This window comes from Bicyclus anynana, chromosome 23 (assembly GCF_947172395.1).
Source record: "Bicyclus anynana chromosome 23, ilBicAnyn1.1, whole genome shotgun sequence".
In the NCBI taxonomy this organism is placed as follows: Eukaryota; Metazoa; Arthropoda; class Insecta; order Lepidoptera; family Nymphalidae; genus Bicyclus; species Bicyclus anynana.
This window is the reverse complement of record NC_069105.1, coordinates 571,910-589,435: the sequence shown is the minus strand read 5'-3', so window position 1 is coordinate 589,435 and position 17,526 is coordinate 571,910. Positions and strand designations below refer to the sequence as shown.

The window sequence follows — 17,526 nt, the reverse complement described above, 5'->3', positions numbered from 1 at the left end:
TGTGAAAACTAGATTTTTTTTATTTTGTTGTACCCAATATACTTACATAAGCAAATAATAGCACAGTGGATATAACCTCTGCCTCAGATTCAGGACAGTGTGGGTTCGAATCCGGTCCGGGGCATGCACAACTTTTCAGTTGAGTGCATTTTAAGAAATGAAATGTCATGTCGCAAATGGTGAAGGAAAAACATCATGAGGAAACCTGCATACCACATAATTTTCTTAAATCTCTGGGTGTGTGAAGTCTGCCAATCGGCATTGGGCCAGCGTGGTGGACTGTTGGCCTAACCCCTCTCATTCTGAGAGGAGACTCAAGCTCAACATTGAGCTGAATATGGGTATAATGAGCAAATAATGCCTTCATAGGAAGACAGTCTTAGTTTTCGGTTAAAATTCTTAGCCCAGAGTTAGGAAATTGGTGGTTTTACACCCTCACGTCTCAGAAAGCATCTTAAGCTGTTGCACCAAAGATGAACATTTAAGCATTCTAAGGATAAATTGTGCAGGTGCCTGGTCCATTGTATGACAAAAAGAAAAATAATGAGTAGAGATTGCGACTTGTAATATAAGTGTAGGGTTGAGAAGTTGTTTTATCACATCACTAAATCTTTTATTTTACAACATCTGTTATTTTAAGGTCTTTATTGAAAACCAAAGTCAACTGATGTCTTTACCATAAATAAATCTTTCAACCTTTTCATAATATTAACTTTTCTCACTTTCAAAAACAAAGCAAAATTTATTTGCAAACAGTATCTTATTAGATGCAATATTATCAATAACTAAAAATAGAGAGGTTAGGATTTCAAGTAAAAATATCAACAAATGGATTTTATACTTTTATTGGAAGCTTACATACAAAGTTATTCTGTTTTAGCCGCTGCCGCCTTAGGTTTCTTCGCTTTGATAGGCCTCTGGGATCTGAGGATAGCTGAGGCACGACGAAGAGTAGGCTTGGCCAAGTCTTTGCGGTAGTTGTTGGCTTTGAGCAACCTCTTTACCTTGTGGAGCGATCTCCTCGCGCCAGCTTTGAATGGACGGCGAACCAGGTTCTTTGCTGGCTTGTTTGTCGCCTTAGCCTTCTTGTACACGACAGTAAAACCTTTTCTGTTGGGATTCTCGACCACACCAACTGCCTTTTTGTGGATGAGGCCATTGTATCTGAATGCGTTGAGGTTAGTCACATTGTTGGGCTCCTTGCTGAAAGGCTTCTTGATGTTTCGCTTCTTCACGAGGAAGGCGTTGTTGTTCCTGATTATCATCCAGTTAAGATGGGCCGACATTTTTGTAACTTTACACGCTAATTTCACAAAACAACGTGCTCGCGACGTGTCCGTAGACAAAAGAAAGAGCCACAGACAAACCAGAAGTTGAAATCTGTCATTGAGACATTTAGAACGTTAAGTTTCCTGAGTTTCCTAGTACAAAAATAAACATAGAGAATATAAACTTTCTTGTTCAAGCTAATGAACGGAATAATTTCACGAAACTCGTTAGACTGAAACATGATTAAAATGATAGCGCCATGAAGTTCAAATTTCAGTGTCAGCAAAATCATGGCTCCATCAACAATAAAGCTTAATTCTATAATGTACAGTATTTTCAAACTAAATTATCTATTTAAAATTAAATAAAAATTAATCCATGAACGGCTGGACCGATTTCACAAAGTAGGGGTGGGTAGGGGTACGGTAGGGGCAGGGTAGTGGTAGGGGTAGGGTAGGGTAGGGGTAGAGGCAATATCGTCTTTACTTTATGGACACACGGGGCTCGTGGCCCCGAAAGAATGACAATATCTAATATTGACATTAAAGATATACCTAACCGAAGATTTTTCATATCAGAAACCGCTATCGTAATCTTAACCAAAAAAACCGGCGGCATTTAGGATCATTATATCATACTGTATTTGATTATTACCATTTTTATTAAAAAAATCTAAATATATTTAACTCAAAGGTCAAAGGACTGACTGATTGACTAACTGTCTAACATAGTAATCTATCAACGCACAGCCCAAACCAGGCCGGGTCAACTCTCGAACAAAGTTTGGTTATACCTACGGGGGCTAGACCTGTGGTGTCATCATCCATACGGTTCTACCGTCTGGTAGTTGTAGCAATATTATTATCATTAGTAGCTCACGCCTGACATAATATTTTGATAAATCTAATACATTTTTAGATTTAAATATGACTTTAATAACTGAATAAATACTTTTCTTCTATAAAAATATAGAGAGACACTCTCGTTGAATATTGTTTTAGTAACGCATGGGTAAGATTTTCTAAACGAAGTGTGGCAACCCCAATTACTTAATAAAAAATAAAAATGTTATAAAATGAAAATGGCGTCATTTCACCAAATATCTTAAAACACAAATTCACGAATAATAAAATAAATGTTTGCCACGGCCTGTTAATATTTATGAAGACCTCTTCATGGATTGGATTTAAGCAACCTGCTGTGTAATATCCTCGCCATTCTTGATGTTGAGAAGATCTATAAGTCTTTTACGTTTCATCTGAGTGTTGTGGTTTTTCATGTTAAAAATAAGACTTTGTTATTTCAAGTGTCTCTATAAGTATGAAGAAGAACAAAAGAAAATGCTTTGAGTGTGGTTCTTCGCCTGCCGATGATCCAGAGAAGACCCTACAGAGATTACCGAAACTTGATTCTACAAATTTAGTCTCCGGTATGTACCTACTTTAAGTTTTAGCTAATAATAAAATACTTTAATAATAGCTATTGATCAGATAATGATTACATTAGTTAGTTAATTAGGTTTCTTAGTAGTCTTCTCAAGATATGGGAATTATTAAAATCCTACTAATTCTTATGAAACTCGTGCTCAATTATACAATTATGCTGGGTTTACACATTATGGTTTGTAGATGCAATGCACCCCAAATAACTGTCTGACCTGCAGCTGTCTGAATGTTTACTTCTCTGGATCTACTAAACAGATTTTCATTTGGTTGTCACAGGTAGCTTAATCTGGAGCAACATAAGGTTAATTATGAAATGGTAATGAAAATAAACATCTGAGAAAAGCAAATTCCATGAACTAATTTGAAAGTATCTGTTACCAGAAGTAAATTTTTTACTATACCACTGTTCAATATTAAACCACAGGTATATGTACTAAAGGCAGGTAAAGTAAAATTTGAGTTTTATTTTTGAATCTATAATAAGTAGTTTATAATTATGTAATGATGAACCAGAACAATTTGTTAATTTGAAACTACAATTACAAGTTTTTATAATTATGTTAGGCACTAGGCAGACTAATGAAGAGTATGTTAGTTTACTTTGTACGAAAATCTGTTCTTTGACATAATTATAGAATAAGATGATAAGTGATGATGCAATCTAAGATGGAAGCGAGATAACTAGTTAAGCAAAGGATGAAAATCCACACACGTTTCTGTTTCTACATAATATCTCACCGGAACACTAAATCACTTGCCAGTAGGGTATTAACTAGCCAGCCAGACATAGACCAGAAAGAAAACTTCAATCGGCCCAGCCGGGGATAGAACCCAGGACTTCTCCGTAGTTAATCCACTGTGCTACGGAGGCCATTTCGGCAATATTTTTCTTGCCTTGATTTATAAAAGTTTTTGCCAATAATAAGCTACATTTTTCATTGAAGGTTGTTTGAAAGAAATAGCTTTTAGCTATAAGACCTAAGCTTTGCACATTTTACTTTTTTTTTCTTTTTGACAATGTAGCTTCTGTGAACAGTTGAGGAATTCCCTCATCTGTGTAACTGTTCTATCATCAGATTGCCTCCGGACATTTTAGTTATATTTCTCACCTGGTTCTTATCAAGGTTTTGTAATAAATAATAATAACAAATGAACTAAGTAAAAATGGCTATGTGGTTAGTCTGTCTGCCGTAGAAGGATTACCAACAAAATCTTTCTATAACTTGTTTAAAGACCTTGGCATCTTTAGGACGGCAGCAACTTCTATGTAGAAGAAAGAGAGAAAGAAGAATAAGTATCCAAAGCTGCTCTTAGTAGGATCTTACCAAATTTGGCTAAGCAGGGAGAACAACACAAGTAGGGGAGTTTAATCAATTGTCAAGGAATTCCTTAACCCTACATCCTGTAGTCACAACTCCAGGACTCTGCTCGGAGTATTTCCCTCTACCAGGCGATGGACCTGGCACCTGCACGGAAAGCTAAGATATTCATCTGTCTCTTCATGCGTAGTATGTTTATGTATTTTTAATTAAATTTACTCACTCTCTTTATTTCAGTAATGTCCAGATAATCAATGATTAGACTATTGGACTTTTAGAATAAATTTTACATTGAACTATGAATGGTTTGTCATCCACATTTTTAAAAAAAATTTTAATAAAAAAAATTCAACCGACTTCCAATTCAAAAATTAACCTAAACTAAAAAGCAAAAAATAACATCTTACCTATGTGCTACCTTCTGATCAGTTTGAAGGCGGTGCCAAGCCAGTGATGTTTTAATTAGAGCCGTTTAAATTACAAAATTTCTGTGGTTCTTTCAGAAACGGCTTTAATTAAAACATGACACTAGATTGGCACCGCCTTCAAACTGATCAGAAGGTAGCACATAGGTAAGATGTTATTTTTTGCTTTTTAGTTTAGGTTAATTTTTGAATTGGAAGTCGGTTGAATTTTTTTTATTAAAATTTTTATTTTTTAATTTTTAGTGTTAGCACACCTACAGAGTGTGAACACAAATTAATAAGCAATTAGTTGAAACGTTATTTTTTTATAATAAGTATCTAAGTCCTACAATCCCAATTTTAAAAATACTACCTTAACTCATATACAAAATTTTACTCCCCCTTTATCCACACGTAATATGAATATTCAGAAAATCGTGAAAGGTGACTGTCCTGCGTCATCATCACCAGACCCCCTATGCAGTCACATTCTCATCAATATAAAATTTATCAAGTCCAAACACAAGGTAGCTACTGTGAACCGTCGAGGAGTTCCCTTAACTCTCCTTCATCTTCGTCACCAAACCCCTAATACAGTCACAACCCATCTAGGTGGAAAGTTCTCATCAATACAAAATTATCAAGTCAAAACACAATGTAGCTACTGTGAACCGTTGAGGAGTTCCCTTAACTATCCTTCGTCTTCATCACCAGACCCCTAATACAGTCACAACCCATCTAGGTGGAAAGTTCTCATCAATACAAATTTATCAAGTCCAAACACAAGGTAGCTACTGTGAACCGTTGAGGAGTTCTCTTAACTGTCATTCGTCTTCATCATCAGACCCTTAATACAGTCACAACCGATCTAGGTGGAAAGTTCTCATCAATACAAATAAATCAAGCCCAAACAAAAGGTACCTGCTGTAAATCGTTGACGAGTTCCATCGTCTGTGTTTTGGCTCCATCATCAGACCAACTCCAGACCTTCATAAAATTGTAGTGGTTTAAAATACCTTATGGAAACACTAACAAACGCACTAGCCGTCCCTACAATTTTCAAAAGATCCCCTCGATTTCTCCAAGATGCCATCATCAGATCCTGACATGAAAAAAATGGGACCACCCTGGAATCAAACCCTTCAAAACAAAAAAAGAATTTTCAAAATCGGTCCACAAATGACGGAATTATCGCTGGACATACATAAAAAAAAAAAAAAAAAAAAAAAAAAAAAAAAACATACATACAGTCGAACGTAGAACCTCCTCCTTTTTGGAAGTCGGTTAAAAAGACGAGATGTTTTGCCTGTAAGAAGAAGAGAGAGAGAGAATAAGAAGTTAAGTTAAACACCTACTGTAAAATGCACACTGCTCCAATGTGGGTTGATAGGCTTGGGGTAATAAAGTTAAATTATAAAAGGATCACTATCAGGTGTTAATGTTAATGACTGGGATATATAGCATATCATACTCTCTGAGATATAGGGATATAACACCAGCAACAGCTCTCCAGTGATAGCATCATTGCTCTTTGCATCTACATGCCATTGCCAGTTGTGGCAATCGAACTCATCATATTAGTGTGATGAGCATGGATGTATTTCAGTGTCTATGTGGTTGTGAGTGTTAAATAACAAGTAATGGCCCAAATAATAAGTAGCCTATATGTTGCTCAATAATCTTCTCTATCTTCCAGTAAAAGTCCCATTAAAATGACCCTGCTGTTCCAGAGATTAGCTCAAACAAACAGACAGATGAACATTTTAAAGAAGTATGGCTGTATGTCAGTATTGTATATAGGCACTTGAGAAAACACAGTTATTTTGAAATCACAGACATACACTTAAATTTTATTTATATGTATTGGTGCTGTTCATAAATATAGCATCAGCTGAAACAAACTAGGCATAGTTAAGTTACATTTTATACAGGGTACTCGGGCCTATTTCTCATAAATTCAAGGTGTTGACAAGTCCACTTATAGCTACCTTAGCTACTAGTTTATATTGAGGAGAACTTTCCACCTAGATGGGTTGTGACTGTATTAGGGGTCTGGTGAAGAAGACGAAGGACAGTTAAGAGAACTCCTCAACGGTTCACAGTAGCTACCATGTGTTGATAAATTTGTATTGATGAGAACTTTCCACCTAGATGGGTTGTGACTGTATGAGGGATCTGGTAATGAAGACAGTTAAGGGAACTCCTCGATGGTTCACAGTAGTAATTAGTTTGATTCTAAGTCAGACACAATCAAATACAATGTTTTATCACGACTCATAGCAACATACCTTTGGCGCTAGATCAATATCTAGGATGATTTCACTAAAATTGAATTTCTTTTATTAAAAATAAAAAATTTTAATAAAAGAAATTCAACCAACTTCAAAAACATAAAACATACTGGCTAAACTAAAAAGCGAAAAATAATATTATACTAAGTTCATATCATATTATGTTCTAACTGATGATCAGTTTGAAGGCTGTGCTACACCGGTGTTGTTTTAATTTAAGCTGTTACTGAAAGAACTACATGAAAGAACACTGTCTTAAAAACCTAAATATTTATGATATTCTTACATGGCTTGAATTAATACATCATTGGGCTAGCACCACCTTCAAACTGATCATCAGTTAGAACATAATATGATATATAGAACTTAGTATAATGTTATTTTTTGTTTTTTAGTTTAGTAAGTATGTTTTTGAAGTCGGTTGACTTGTTTTTATTAAAGTTTTTTAATACACATGTTCCTTAGACATTTTAAATTAATTTTCCTTATAGAACTTGGAGCTACCCTAGAGTTATGGGAAATACTCCCGAGCACCCTGTAGATGCTACTTAATCCTACTAATCCTTCATTCATCAGTATCGGTTGGTGGGCTTGGAGTTTATAAAGTATATATAATTTATTTATGAACATTCCTCATTTAGTTGAGCTTTTACTACCCATAACACAAGCTAAGCTTACTTTGAGACTAGTTAGTGATGTGTGTAATGTGTTAATATAAATATTAACCAACTTTCTGCAGTTTGAGAATACGCGGATAAAATATAGCCTATGATACTCAGAAATAACGTGGCTTTCTAGTGGTAAAAGAATTTTCAAAATTGGTTCAGTAGATCCAGAGTTTACCTGCTAGAACACCACTATTTTTACCTCTTTATAATACATACAAGCGGACGCCCGCGACTTCGTCCGCGTAATAATCGATGTCAACTTTCAACCCCTATTTCACATTCTATTTTGCAAGTTTTATAACTTATACCTTGTACCTAAAAAAATTAAGGACTTTCCGTACAAACTTTCTACCCCTACTTCACCCAATTCTGATTTTGTTTTCACGACAAAAAGTATCTTATTATCCTTCTACGTATTATGGTCTCAAATCGTCTTAAGTATCATTTGAATTCATTCTGTAGTTTCAGCGTGATGCCCGGTCAAAAAAAAGGCAAACAGACGGACAAAAAATAGAAAATAGGCTTCAGTATCGATCTCCTACCTCTACCCTACTCCTACCCTACCCGTACCCTACCCTACCCGTAATCTTCCCTTTCCCTACCCCTAGGATAGGGGTAGGCCCTACCCTTACCCTACCCCTAATCTAGGCATACACTCCCCTACCCCACCCTACCCCTACCCTACCTTTACCCTTACCCTACCCTTACACAACCCCTACCCTACCTGTACCCTACCCTACCCTACCCCTACCCTTAGCAAAATCGGTCCAGCCCTATGAGCGTGGTGCGATGACAAAGGAAAATAGAGACTTCTATGCTAAAATTATAATCTTTGGATCTACTGGACCGATTTGAAAGATTGTTTTACCAATAGAAAGCTACGTTATTTGCGAGTGGCATAGGCTATGTTTGATTCCCATATTCGCACAGGAACGGGAACCACGTAATTGAAAGCGCGGGGCGTCATGTAGCGGAATTTCTGAGTCTTTGAGAAATTTTGTATTATCTCCGAAACTATTTAACTAATTAACATACTATAAAGGGCAAATCTTATCTCCATAATATCCTTGTGATTATTAAAAACACAAAAGGTACTATATCTGCTAATATATAGAAGATAGATATATGATGTCGCGGACTTTTTTGTAGAACTTTTAAAGATACATAAAGCCTCCATACATTAATTTCAATTTTACACAATGGTTAAGGCAGCGCATGCGAATAAGTCTGCTTAAGAGGATTTTCGGTCCGACCTGTATGACAAAAACTGTGTCTAATGTCTAAAAAACTAATATAAAATATAGCCTATAGCACTCCCCGATAATGTAGCATTCTACTGGTGAAAGAATTTTTGAAATCGGACCAGTAGTTCCGAAGATTACCCCATTATAAAAAAAGTGAAAAACTTACAAACTTTACCTCTTTATAATATTAGTATAGATATAGTTTAACAACCCATTTTCGGCTCATTGTTGAGCACGAGTCACTTCTCAGGACGAGATGGGTTAGGCCTTAGTCCTTCATGCTGGCCCAATGCGGATTGGCAGACTTCACACACCTAGACAATTAAGAAAATTCTCAGTTATGCAGGTTTCTTCACAATGTTATGCTTCACCATTTAAGACATTTAATTTTAAAATGGGTTGGATACATATTGGTATAGATTTTTATTGTGAGTTTCGTGAAAGAAGGAAATGCTCAATATTTCATAGACCAACCCAGGACTCAAACTCAGAATTTCCTGATAGTTACACTGAACCAATAAAGCAGTTAGAGAGAGAGAGAGAGAGAGAGAGATAAATAAGAGTTTATTATGTATTAAAATTAAAATATATACCTAATGCTTTCAGCAATCCTGCTTCTTCACATGAATTTTACCCGCATGACGACGGTTTTTAATATAAAAAATATTTACACAATGTCTCAAAAAGCAATCAAAGCTTTGAAAAATAAACAATGTTCGCAGAAGTTCAGTACCAACAAACTCACAAAAAATGAGCCCAAATTTAGCATTACTTGCAAGCCAGACTAAGAAATTTCAAGAAGATAATTTAAAAGAAGACAATAGAATAAACAGATAAACAGATGGAAACCAGGCAATAGGTATGTTAAAATAGGTTATGTTTCATAGAAGCTATTTTAATCCTACACATCCATCATTCATCATTGTCTCCATATAGTAGAGGAGGTATGGAGCTGAGACCCACCACACTGCTCCAATGCTGTTGGTGGGCTTAGGGTGATAATGTTCAATTAATTAATTACCACTATCTGATGCTAATGTTAATAATCGGGATTAAAGGTTTCCCACCTTCAGGATGAGAATTTAACTGAATTTTTTTTACATTTTTCATAATCTATTCTTCACATTTTTCACTTAATAAAATTCTTTTAGTTTTTGTTTGTTTTTAACCTGGTGAAAATATGTGAAATTTTGCTATCGGCTTCCCAACTCCAAGATGAGAATTTGACTGAATTATTTTTAACCGACTTCTATGTTTTTATTTTCATAATCTATTCTTCACTTTTTCCACTTAATAAAATTCTTTTAGTTTTTATTTGTTTTTTAACTGGTGAAAATATATAAAATTTATTCTTTATGTTTAAATTTTCAGGTGTAGCAAAATAGAAGATGAAGGTCTAGCTGTGCCAGTGCTGAGCCACACAGTTGCTACTGGCATGTTTGCAAAATAGCACAAGGTAACCTGCTTCATCATCATTATCAGCCTATTTTAACGGCATTACAGGGCCAGGCCTTATAGAAAAGTGATTATGGAGCTGAGACCCACCACACTGCTCCAATGCTGTTGGTAGGCTTAGGGTGATAATGTTCAATTAATTAACAACCACTATCTGATGCTAATGATAATAATCGGGATTGATGGCTTCCAAACTCCAAGATGAGAATTTAACTGAATTATTTTTAACCAACTTCTATGTTTTTATTTTCATAATCTATTCTTCACTTTTTCCACTTAATAAATTTTTTTTAGTTTTTATTTGTTTTTTAACTGGTGAAAATATATAAATTTTATTCTTTATGTTTAATTTTTCAGGTGTAGCAAAATAGAAGATGAAGGTCTAGCTGTGCCAGTGCTGAGCCACACAGTTGCTACTGGCATGTTTGCAAAATAGCACAAGGTAACCTGCTTCATCATCATTATCAGCCTATTTTAACGGCATTACAGGGCCAGGCCTTATAGAAAAGTGATTATGGAGCTGAGACCCACCACACTGCTCCAATGCTGTTGGTGGGCTTAGGGTGATAATGTTCAATTAATTAACAACCACTATCTGATGCTAATGATAATAATCGGGATTAAAGGCTTCCCAACTCCAAGATGAGAATTAAACTGATTTTTTTTTACATTTTTCATAATCTATTCTTCACATTTTTCAATTAATAAAATTATTTTAGTTTTTGTTTGATTTTAACCTGGTGAAAATATGTGAAATTTTGCTATCGGCTTCCCAACTCCAAGATGAGAATTTGACTGAATTTTTTTTTTCATTTTTAACCGATTTTAAAAAAAGAAGGAGGTTCTCAATTCGAGTCCATGTTTTTTTTTTCATAATCTATTCTTCACATTTTTCACTTAATAAAATTCTTTTAGTTTTTATTTGTTTTTTAACTGGTGAAAATACATAAAATTTATTCTTTATGTTTAAATTTTCAGGTGTAGCAAAATAGAAGATGAAGGTCTAGCTGTGCCAGTCAGTGCTGAGCCACACAGTTTTTGCTGGCATGTTTGCAAAATAGCACAAGGTAACCTGCTTCATCGTTATTATCAACCTATTTTAACAGCATTACAGGGCCAGGCCTTATAGAAAAGTGATTATGGAGCTGAGACCCACCACACTGCTCCAATGCTGTTGGTGGGCTTAGGGTGATAATGTTCAATTAATTAACAACCACTATCTGATGCTAATGATAATAATCGGGATTGAAGGCTTCCAAACTACAAGATGAGAATTTAACTGAATTATTTTTAACCAACTTCTATGTTTTTATTTTCATAATCTATTCTTCACTTTTTCTACTTAATAATTTTTTTTTAGTTTTTATTTGTTTTTTAACTGGTGAAAATATATAAAATTTATTCTTTATGTTTAATTTTTCAGGTGTAGCAAAATAGAAGATGAAGGTCTAGCTGTGCCAGTGCTGAGCCACACAGTTGCTACTGGCATGTTTGCAAAATAGCACAAGGTAACCTGCTTCATCATCATTATCAGCCTATTTTAACGGCATTACAGGGCCAGGCCTTATAGAAAAGTGATTATGGAGCTGAGACCCACCACACTGCTCCAATGCTGTTGGTGGGCTTAGGGTGATAATGTTCAATTAATTAATAACCACTATCTGATGCTAATGATAATAATCGGGATTAAAGGCTTCCCAACTCCAAGAAGAGAATTTAACTGAATTTTTTTCACATTTTTAACCTACTTCAAAAAAAAAGGAGGTTCTCAATTCGAGTCTATGTTTTTTTTTCATAATCTATTCTTCACATTTTTCACTTAATAAAATTACTTTAGTTTTCATTTGTTTTTAACTGGTGAAAATACATAAAATTTATTCTTTATGTTTAATTTTTCAGGTGTAGCAAAATAGAAGATGAAGGTCTAGCTGTGCCAGTCAGTGCTGAGCCACACAGTTGCTGCCGGCATGCTTGCAAAATAGCACAAGGTAACCTGCTTCATCGTTATTATCAACCTATTTTAACGGCATTACAGGGCCAGGCCTTATAGAAAAGTGATTATGGAGCTGAGACCCACCACACTGTTCCAATGCTGTTGGTGGGATTAGGGTGAAAATGTTCAATTAATTAATAACCACTATCTGATACTAATGATAATAATCGGAATTGAAGGCTTCCCAACTCCAAGATGAGAATTTAACTGAATTATTTTTAACCGACTTCAAAAAAAGGAGGAGGCTCTTAATTCAATTCTATATATTTTTTTTCATAATCTATTCTTCACATTTTTCACTTGATAAAATTCTTTTAGTTTTTATTTGTTTTTTAACTGGTGAAAATACATAAAATTTATTCTTTATGTTTAATTTTTCAGCTGTAGCAAAATAGAAGATGAAGGTCTAGCTGTGCCAGTGCTGAGCCACACAGTTGCTGCTGGCATGTTTGCAATATAGCACAAGGTAACCTGCTTCATCATCATTATCAGCCTATTTTAACGACACTACAGAGCCAGACCTTATAGAAAAGGGGTTATGGAGCTTAGACCCACCACACTGCTACAATAAAGGTTGGTGAGCTAAGGGTGATAAAGTAAAATTCATTGTGGATCACTATCAGATGTTAATGATAAAGACCTGGACGAGGCACGGGAGTGTAATACAAACAACTTACCAACTCCAGGCTGAGAACTGTAAATTTCTTAGAAGAAAGAAAAACTCAGTATCTGATAGCCTGACCCAGGATTCGAAGCCACGACCTCGTTATCCAAAACCACATTGGCTAACCAATATTATAATACTAGCGGACGCCCGCGATTTCAACCGTGTGATGTTCAGTTTTTGAACATCCTGCGGGAACCATGTTTCTGGGATAAAAAGTAGCCTAAATATTGCTCAATAACTTCCTCTATCTTCCAATGAAAGTCCAATTAAAATCGGTTCAGCCGTTCCAAAGATTATCCCAGAGAAACAGAAACACAGACAGACGAAAAATTTAAAAGACCTTGTTTGCATTTTAGTATTGTGTATATAACTATAATAATATTATAAGTGTTTAATATATATAATCACTTGAAAAAGTGTAATAATATATATAATCACTTGAAAAAACTATTGATAAATTTCACTAAAATTAACTTTTATTCCTGAAAAAATCAAGGGAGATTTGTGAAAAACTGTATTTCACGCGGCCATTGTTGCTTGCCTCACCCTACTCAACTAAATTATTTTAGTGTACAACATAATTTTTTTTGAGACGAATATCTTACCAATTCATGGATTCACCATGTGGGTGTCCATCACGTGGCAGAGAGAAAAACGCTGAGCAGAGCTTGGACTTGTGATCAAATGGTAAGGTTAAAGAATTCCTTGACAATTGATTAACACTCCCCTTCTCTGCTCGTGTTGTTCTCCCTGCATAGTAAGGTCTGCCAAATTTGGTAACCCAAATCTGCACTTCTAGAGAGACCAAGGTCTCTAAGCAAATTATAGAGAGATTTTGCTGGTAATCCTCTCGCACCTCTCTACGGCGTACAGACTAACCATATAGCCATTTTAGTTAGTTCATTTGTTGGTCATAATATTTATTCAGTTTTATACTGTGGTCCTTTGGAATGTTAGTCTCCCACGGGACAGTAAGCTCTACAAGTAGTATGCTAAAAGAAAATGTCTGGTTTAGATCACGAAATAGCAACATCCTCTGGGATTATCCTCTTAACTGGTAACAATAATAATTATGTAAAATGTATACCTTATCAGCCGATAGACGTCCACTGCTGGACATAGGCCTCTTGCATGGATCTTGTTGTGTTGTACTATACATTGCAAGGTAATGCCCATAAATGACCACGCTGGGCATGCGGGTTGGTCATTCGCAGACCTAGACTTCTCGCACCGGTATCGCTGCTGCCTGACACCGGTCTGTGGTACTTGTGAAGTCTAGCTGAATCAGAATGGTTAAACCGCCATTGGTCGGTCGCCAGAGCCTCGTCGGTCAATCTGCAGGGTGCACCACGTGCAGGTGATGTTGGCAGTTGGAGAGGCTGACTGGTACTAGCCTCCCCCTTACACCCCATAAATGTATACTTCTTATTTATTTTTGCAGGTGCAGTGCATGCAATAATAATTATGTAAAATGTATAACTTCTGATTTATTTTTGCAGGTGCTGTAAAATGAAGATATATTGTTAAATATCATGAGACAGAAATAAAAGATGAAGATCTAGCTGTACCCGTCCCGAGCCACACTACTGCAGCCACGTTGCTGCTGGCATTTTTGCAAAATAGCACAAGGTAACTTGCTTTATTCATTCGGCTTAGGTTGATATTATTACATTGATTAATGATCACTATCAGAAATGTTAATGATAATGACCGGGTTCGACGGCTTAACATGCTCTCTGAGGCACGGGGTGTGACACCACCAACTTCCCAACTCCAGACTAAGAATTTGTTAGCAGAAGCAAAAACTCAGTATCTCTTAAAGACAGAACCAGGATCTCGTGATCCAAAACACATGGACTAGCTACTGAACGAACAAGGTAGTTTTGACCTGCTTAATAACAATGAACTACATGTTTCCTAGATACTCTTACAGTTTTGTTTTTAAAAACTGAAATAAACACATTATAATTTCTCTTTAAGTTTGTGTGCAAATTTGTGAAAAACTGAATTCCACATGGACGAAGTAGCTTCAAAATAATAAAAGTCAGCTTGTAAATAATGTAACAAAATATCCATATTTCTATACTTTTCAAGGTTACAGCTGAGCTTCCTAAAATGATTTTTTGTAAATGGAGCAGAAAATAGACTAAAAATGTCCCTGATGAGAATAGGAATTCTTATAATATATAATTATCTAAATATTTATTTTCAGTGCATTTTAAAAAGTCATGTTAAATGAAATTTTCTATTACAGGTCACAACAATTGATGTAACAAATATAATCAATGGACCAGGCACCTGCACCATGATTCTTTGGAATACTAAAATTCGTCTCTTTATGTCTGTACTTCTCATAACGAAAAATGTCACGTTTTTATGAAAGAAATAATGGAATCAAATAATAAATAAAACAAGCATATGCTGGAAGTCCTCAGAAACAGCTCCGACTTTGATGATTTTTTTTTTAAAGTCATGTTTTTTATGTTATTTAAAATCAGAAATGTTTTGATGGACGAAATTATTTAAATTGTTAAAAAATATCTATGCTATTTATACATATTTTTTTTTAAATACAACCGACTTCAAAAATACAAACTTATGCAGAAAACTAACAAACGAAAGAAAATATTATAATATTTTCTATCTATTGATCACTTTGAAGCCAATGGTCCAATTAATGGGCCTACAATTAGTTATCTATTGTTTTCCTAGCTATAGGGTTCGAATTGCTTTTTCATATCTTTAAAAGACTATCTTCGGAATGAACCCTTTATAATAAAAAAGTATTATCAAAATCGGACCACTCAATAAAAAGTTATACTTGGTTGTATACTAAAATTAATGGTTAAACAATCAATCATCCCCTGTTTTTGTAATGTAAAACCAAGCATAACTGTTAACATGAGTAGTCCGATTTTGATAATTCTTTTGATTGATCATTCTTGATTGTTTTAGTTTAAAACCAAGCATGTCTTCAAATTCCGATTTGAATAACTTTGTTTTAAATAGAAAGGGTATATTCCGACAATGGTCCCAAATCATTATAAATTTAAAAAAAACAAGAGATGACTGGTTATTTTCCCATTAATGTATTGTAAAAATATGCGTAACTTATTACGAAGTGGTCCGATTTCGTAAATTCTTTATAGATTGTAAAGGTATTTTGATTGTAAAGCTCCCATATAAATTTTAAAAAACAATTCCAATCCTAAATGTGCGATTGATTGTTTTCTCATTCATTTTAATGTAAAACCAAGCCTAACTTTTTATTGGGTGGTTCGATTTTGATTATTCTTTATTTTAATAGAACGGGTATATTCCTAAGTCTCAAACCTAATAGTAGGAAAATAGAAGATGATTAATTGTTTTCCCATTTATTGTAATGTTAAACTATGCGTAACTTTTTACTGAGTGGACCGATTTTGAAAATTCTTTACTTTTTGTAAAGGGTTTATTTCGAAGTAGGTCCCATATAAATTTCGGAAAACAATTCGAATCCTTAAGGTGGAAAAAAACGGTACGATTGATTGCCTACCCATTAATTGTACAATTGGCACCGGCTTCAGTAATCAGTAGATAGAAAATATTATAATGTTTTCTTCAGCTTATTAGTTTACTGCATAACTTTGTGTTTTTGGTAGTGATTGTTTTTTAATTATTTATTATATAAATAGCATAACTATTGTTAAATAGTATAAATCGTTCCATCCTCACTCCAAAAGGTTTCTGATTTCAAATGATATGAAGAAACAAACTGAACAAAAATAATCATCAAAATCAGAGCTGTTTCTGAGGAGGTAGAGGGTAAATGCTCTATTGATTCGCCTAAAAGTAATATTATGTTATCGCATTCGGTTGTAAATTTTGGCTAGTGAAAGTAGAGACTGAAATTGCCCGCCAAATTTAAAAATCATATAAACAAATTAAAAAAACATGTGTTTTCATAATTTATTTAGATTAGTTTTTCTTTGTGAATACATTATTACCTATACTATAAGTGTTAAACTCAGTTATTCCAATATTTGCACTATAATTTTGAGAATTTACTCCGATTTTTTAAAATTTGGCGGGTGGTTTCAGTTTCTACTTTCATTAGCCAAATTCTAATAATTTTATTGTTTATGAAATTTATACTAATTAGAAAGAGGAAGAATTTGATTATTTGTTTGTTTGCATTGAATAGGCTGTGAAACTACTTTGCTGATTTAAAAATTTCTTACAGCATTATAATCATGGATTAGGCCATAATTGTTATCTCTGTATTCCCACGGGAACGAGAACTACGCTGGTGAAACTGCGTGACGTTTGCATAGTTTATCATATGTACAAATATCCCGACAATCTATATTTTTATGTATGAATTAGTTACGTTATAATTGACTTGATTTTCCAAAATATCTCAGTGAAGTCACCCAATTGTGTAATTGTGTAAGTGCATAAGATTTTTTATTTGATAATAAAGACATTTCAACTTGAAACTGTTATTCTTTCTATTGTTTAATTTATTATATACAATTACTTGTTACTAAAATATTGTGCTATTATATTGTTTTTAATATTTTCACAGTTCAGCTTTTGGGGACGGAGTGGTTTTAAAGTAAATATTTTTAAAAATCTGTTTAAATTAATTAATTAATCGACAGAGTTTATAAATATCTGTTTAAATTAATTAATTAATCGAAATGGTTTTTAAAAATATTTATTTTAAAGCTATTCCGTCTACAAAAGCTGAACTGTGAAAATTTAAAAACAATATATTAGCTTTGAATTT

General features: G+C 34.3%; 1 protein-coding gene and 1 long non-coding RNA gene across 11 annotated transcripts; one reads left to right on the top strand and one right to left on the bottom strand.

The window, feature by feature from the left end:
- Positions 1-829: 829 nt before the first annotated feature.
- On the bottom strand, positions 830-1,361 carry LOC112053219 (60S ribosomal protein L28). Its single transcript, XM_024092565.2, has one exon. The coding sequence runs from the start codon at positions 1,284-1,286 to the stop codon at positions 867-869; it is 420 nt and encodes a 139-aa protein (XP_023948333.1). The 5' UTR covers positions 1,287-1,361; the 3' UTR covers positions 830-866.
- A 670-nt stretch (positions 1,362-2,031) lies between these two features.
- On the top strand, positions 2,032-17,239 carry LOC112054786 (uncharacterized). Of its 10 annotated transcripts, none has more exons than XR_008252029.1 (12): positions 2,032-2,698; positions 2,991-3,157; positions 4,271-7,333; positions 9,363-9,499; positions 10,012-10,096; positions 10,453-10,537; positions 11,074-11,162; positions 11,519-11,603; positions 11,995-12,083; positions 12,470-12,554; positions 14,255-14,384; positions 15,010-17,239. It is a non-coding gene; the product is annotated as an uncharacterized LOC112054786 (long non-coding RNA). The 10 variants fall into 10 exon arrangements; XR_008252023.1 differs by having other exon boundaries at positions 9,247-9,499; XR_008252027.1 differs by lacking the exon at positions 2,991-3,157 and having other exon boundaries at positions 9,247-9,499.
- Positions 17,240-17,526: the final 287 nt, after the last annotated feature.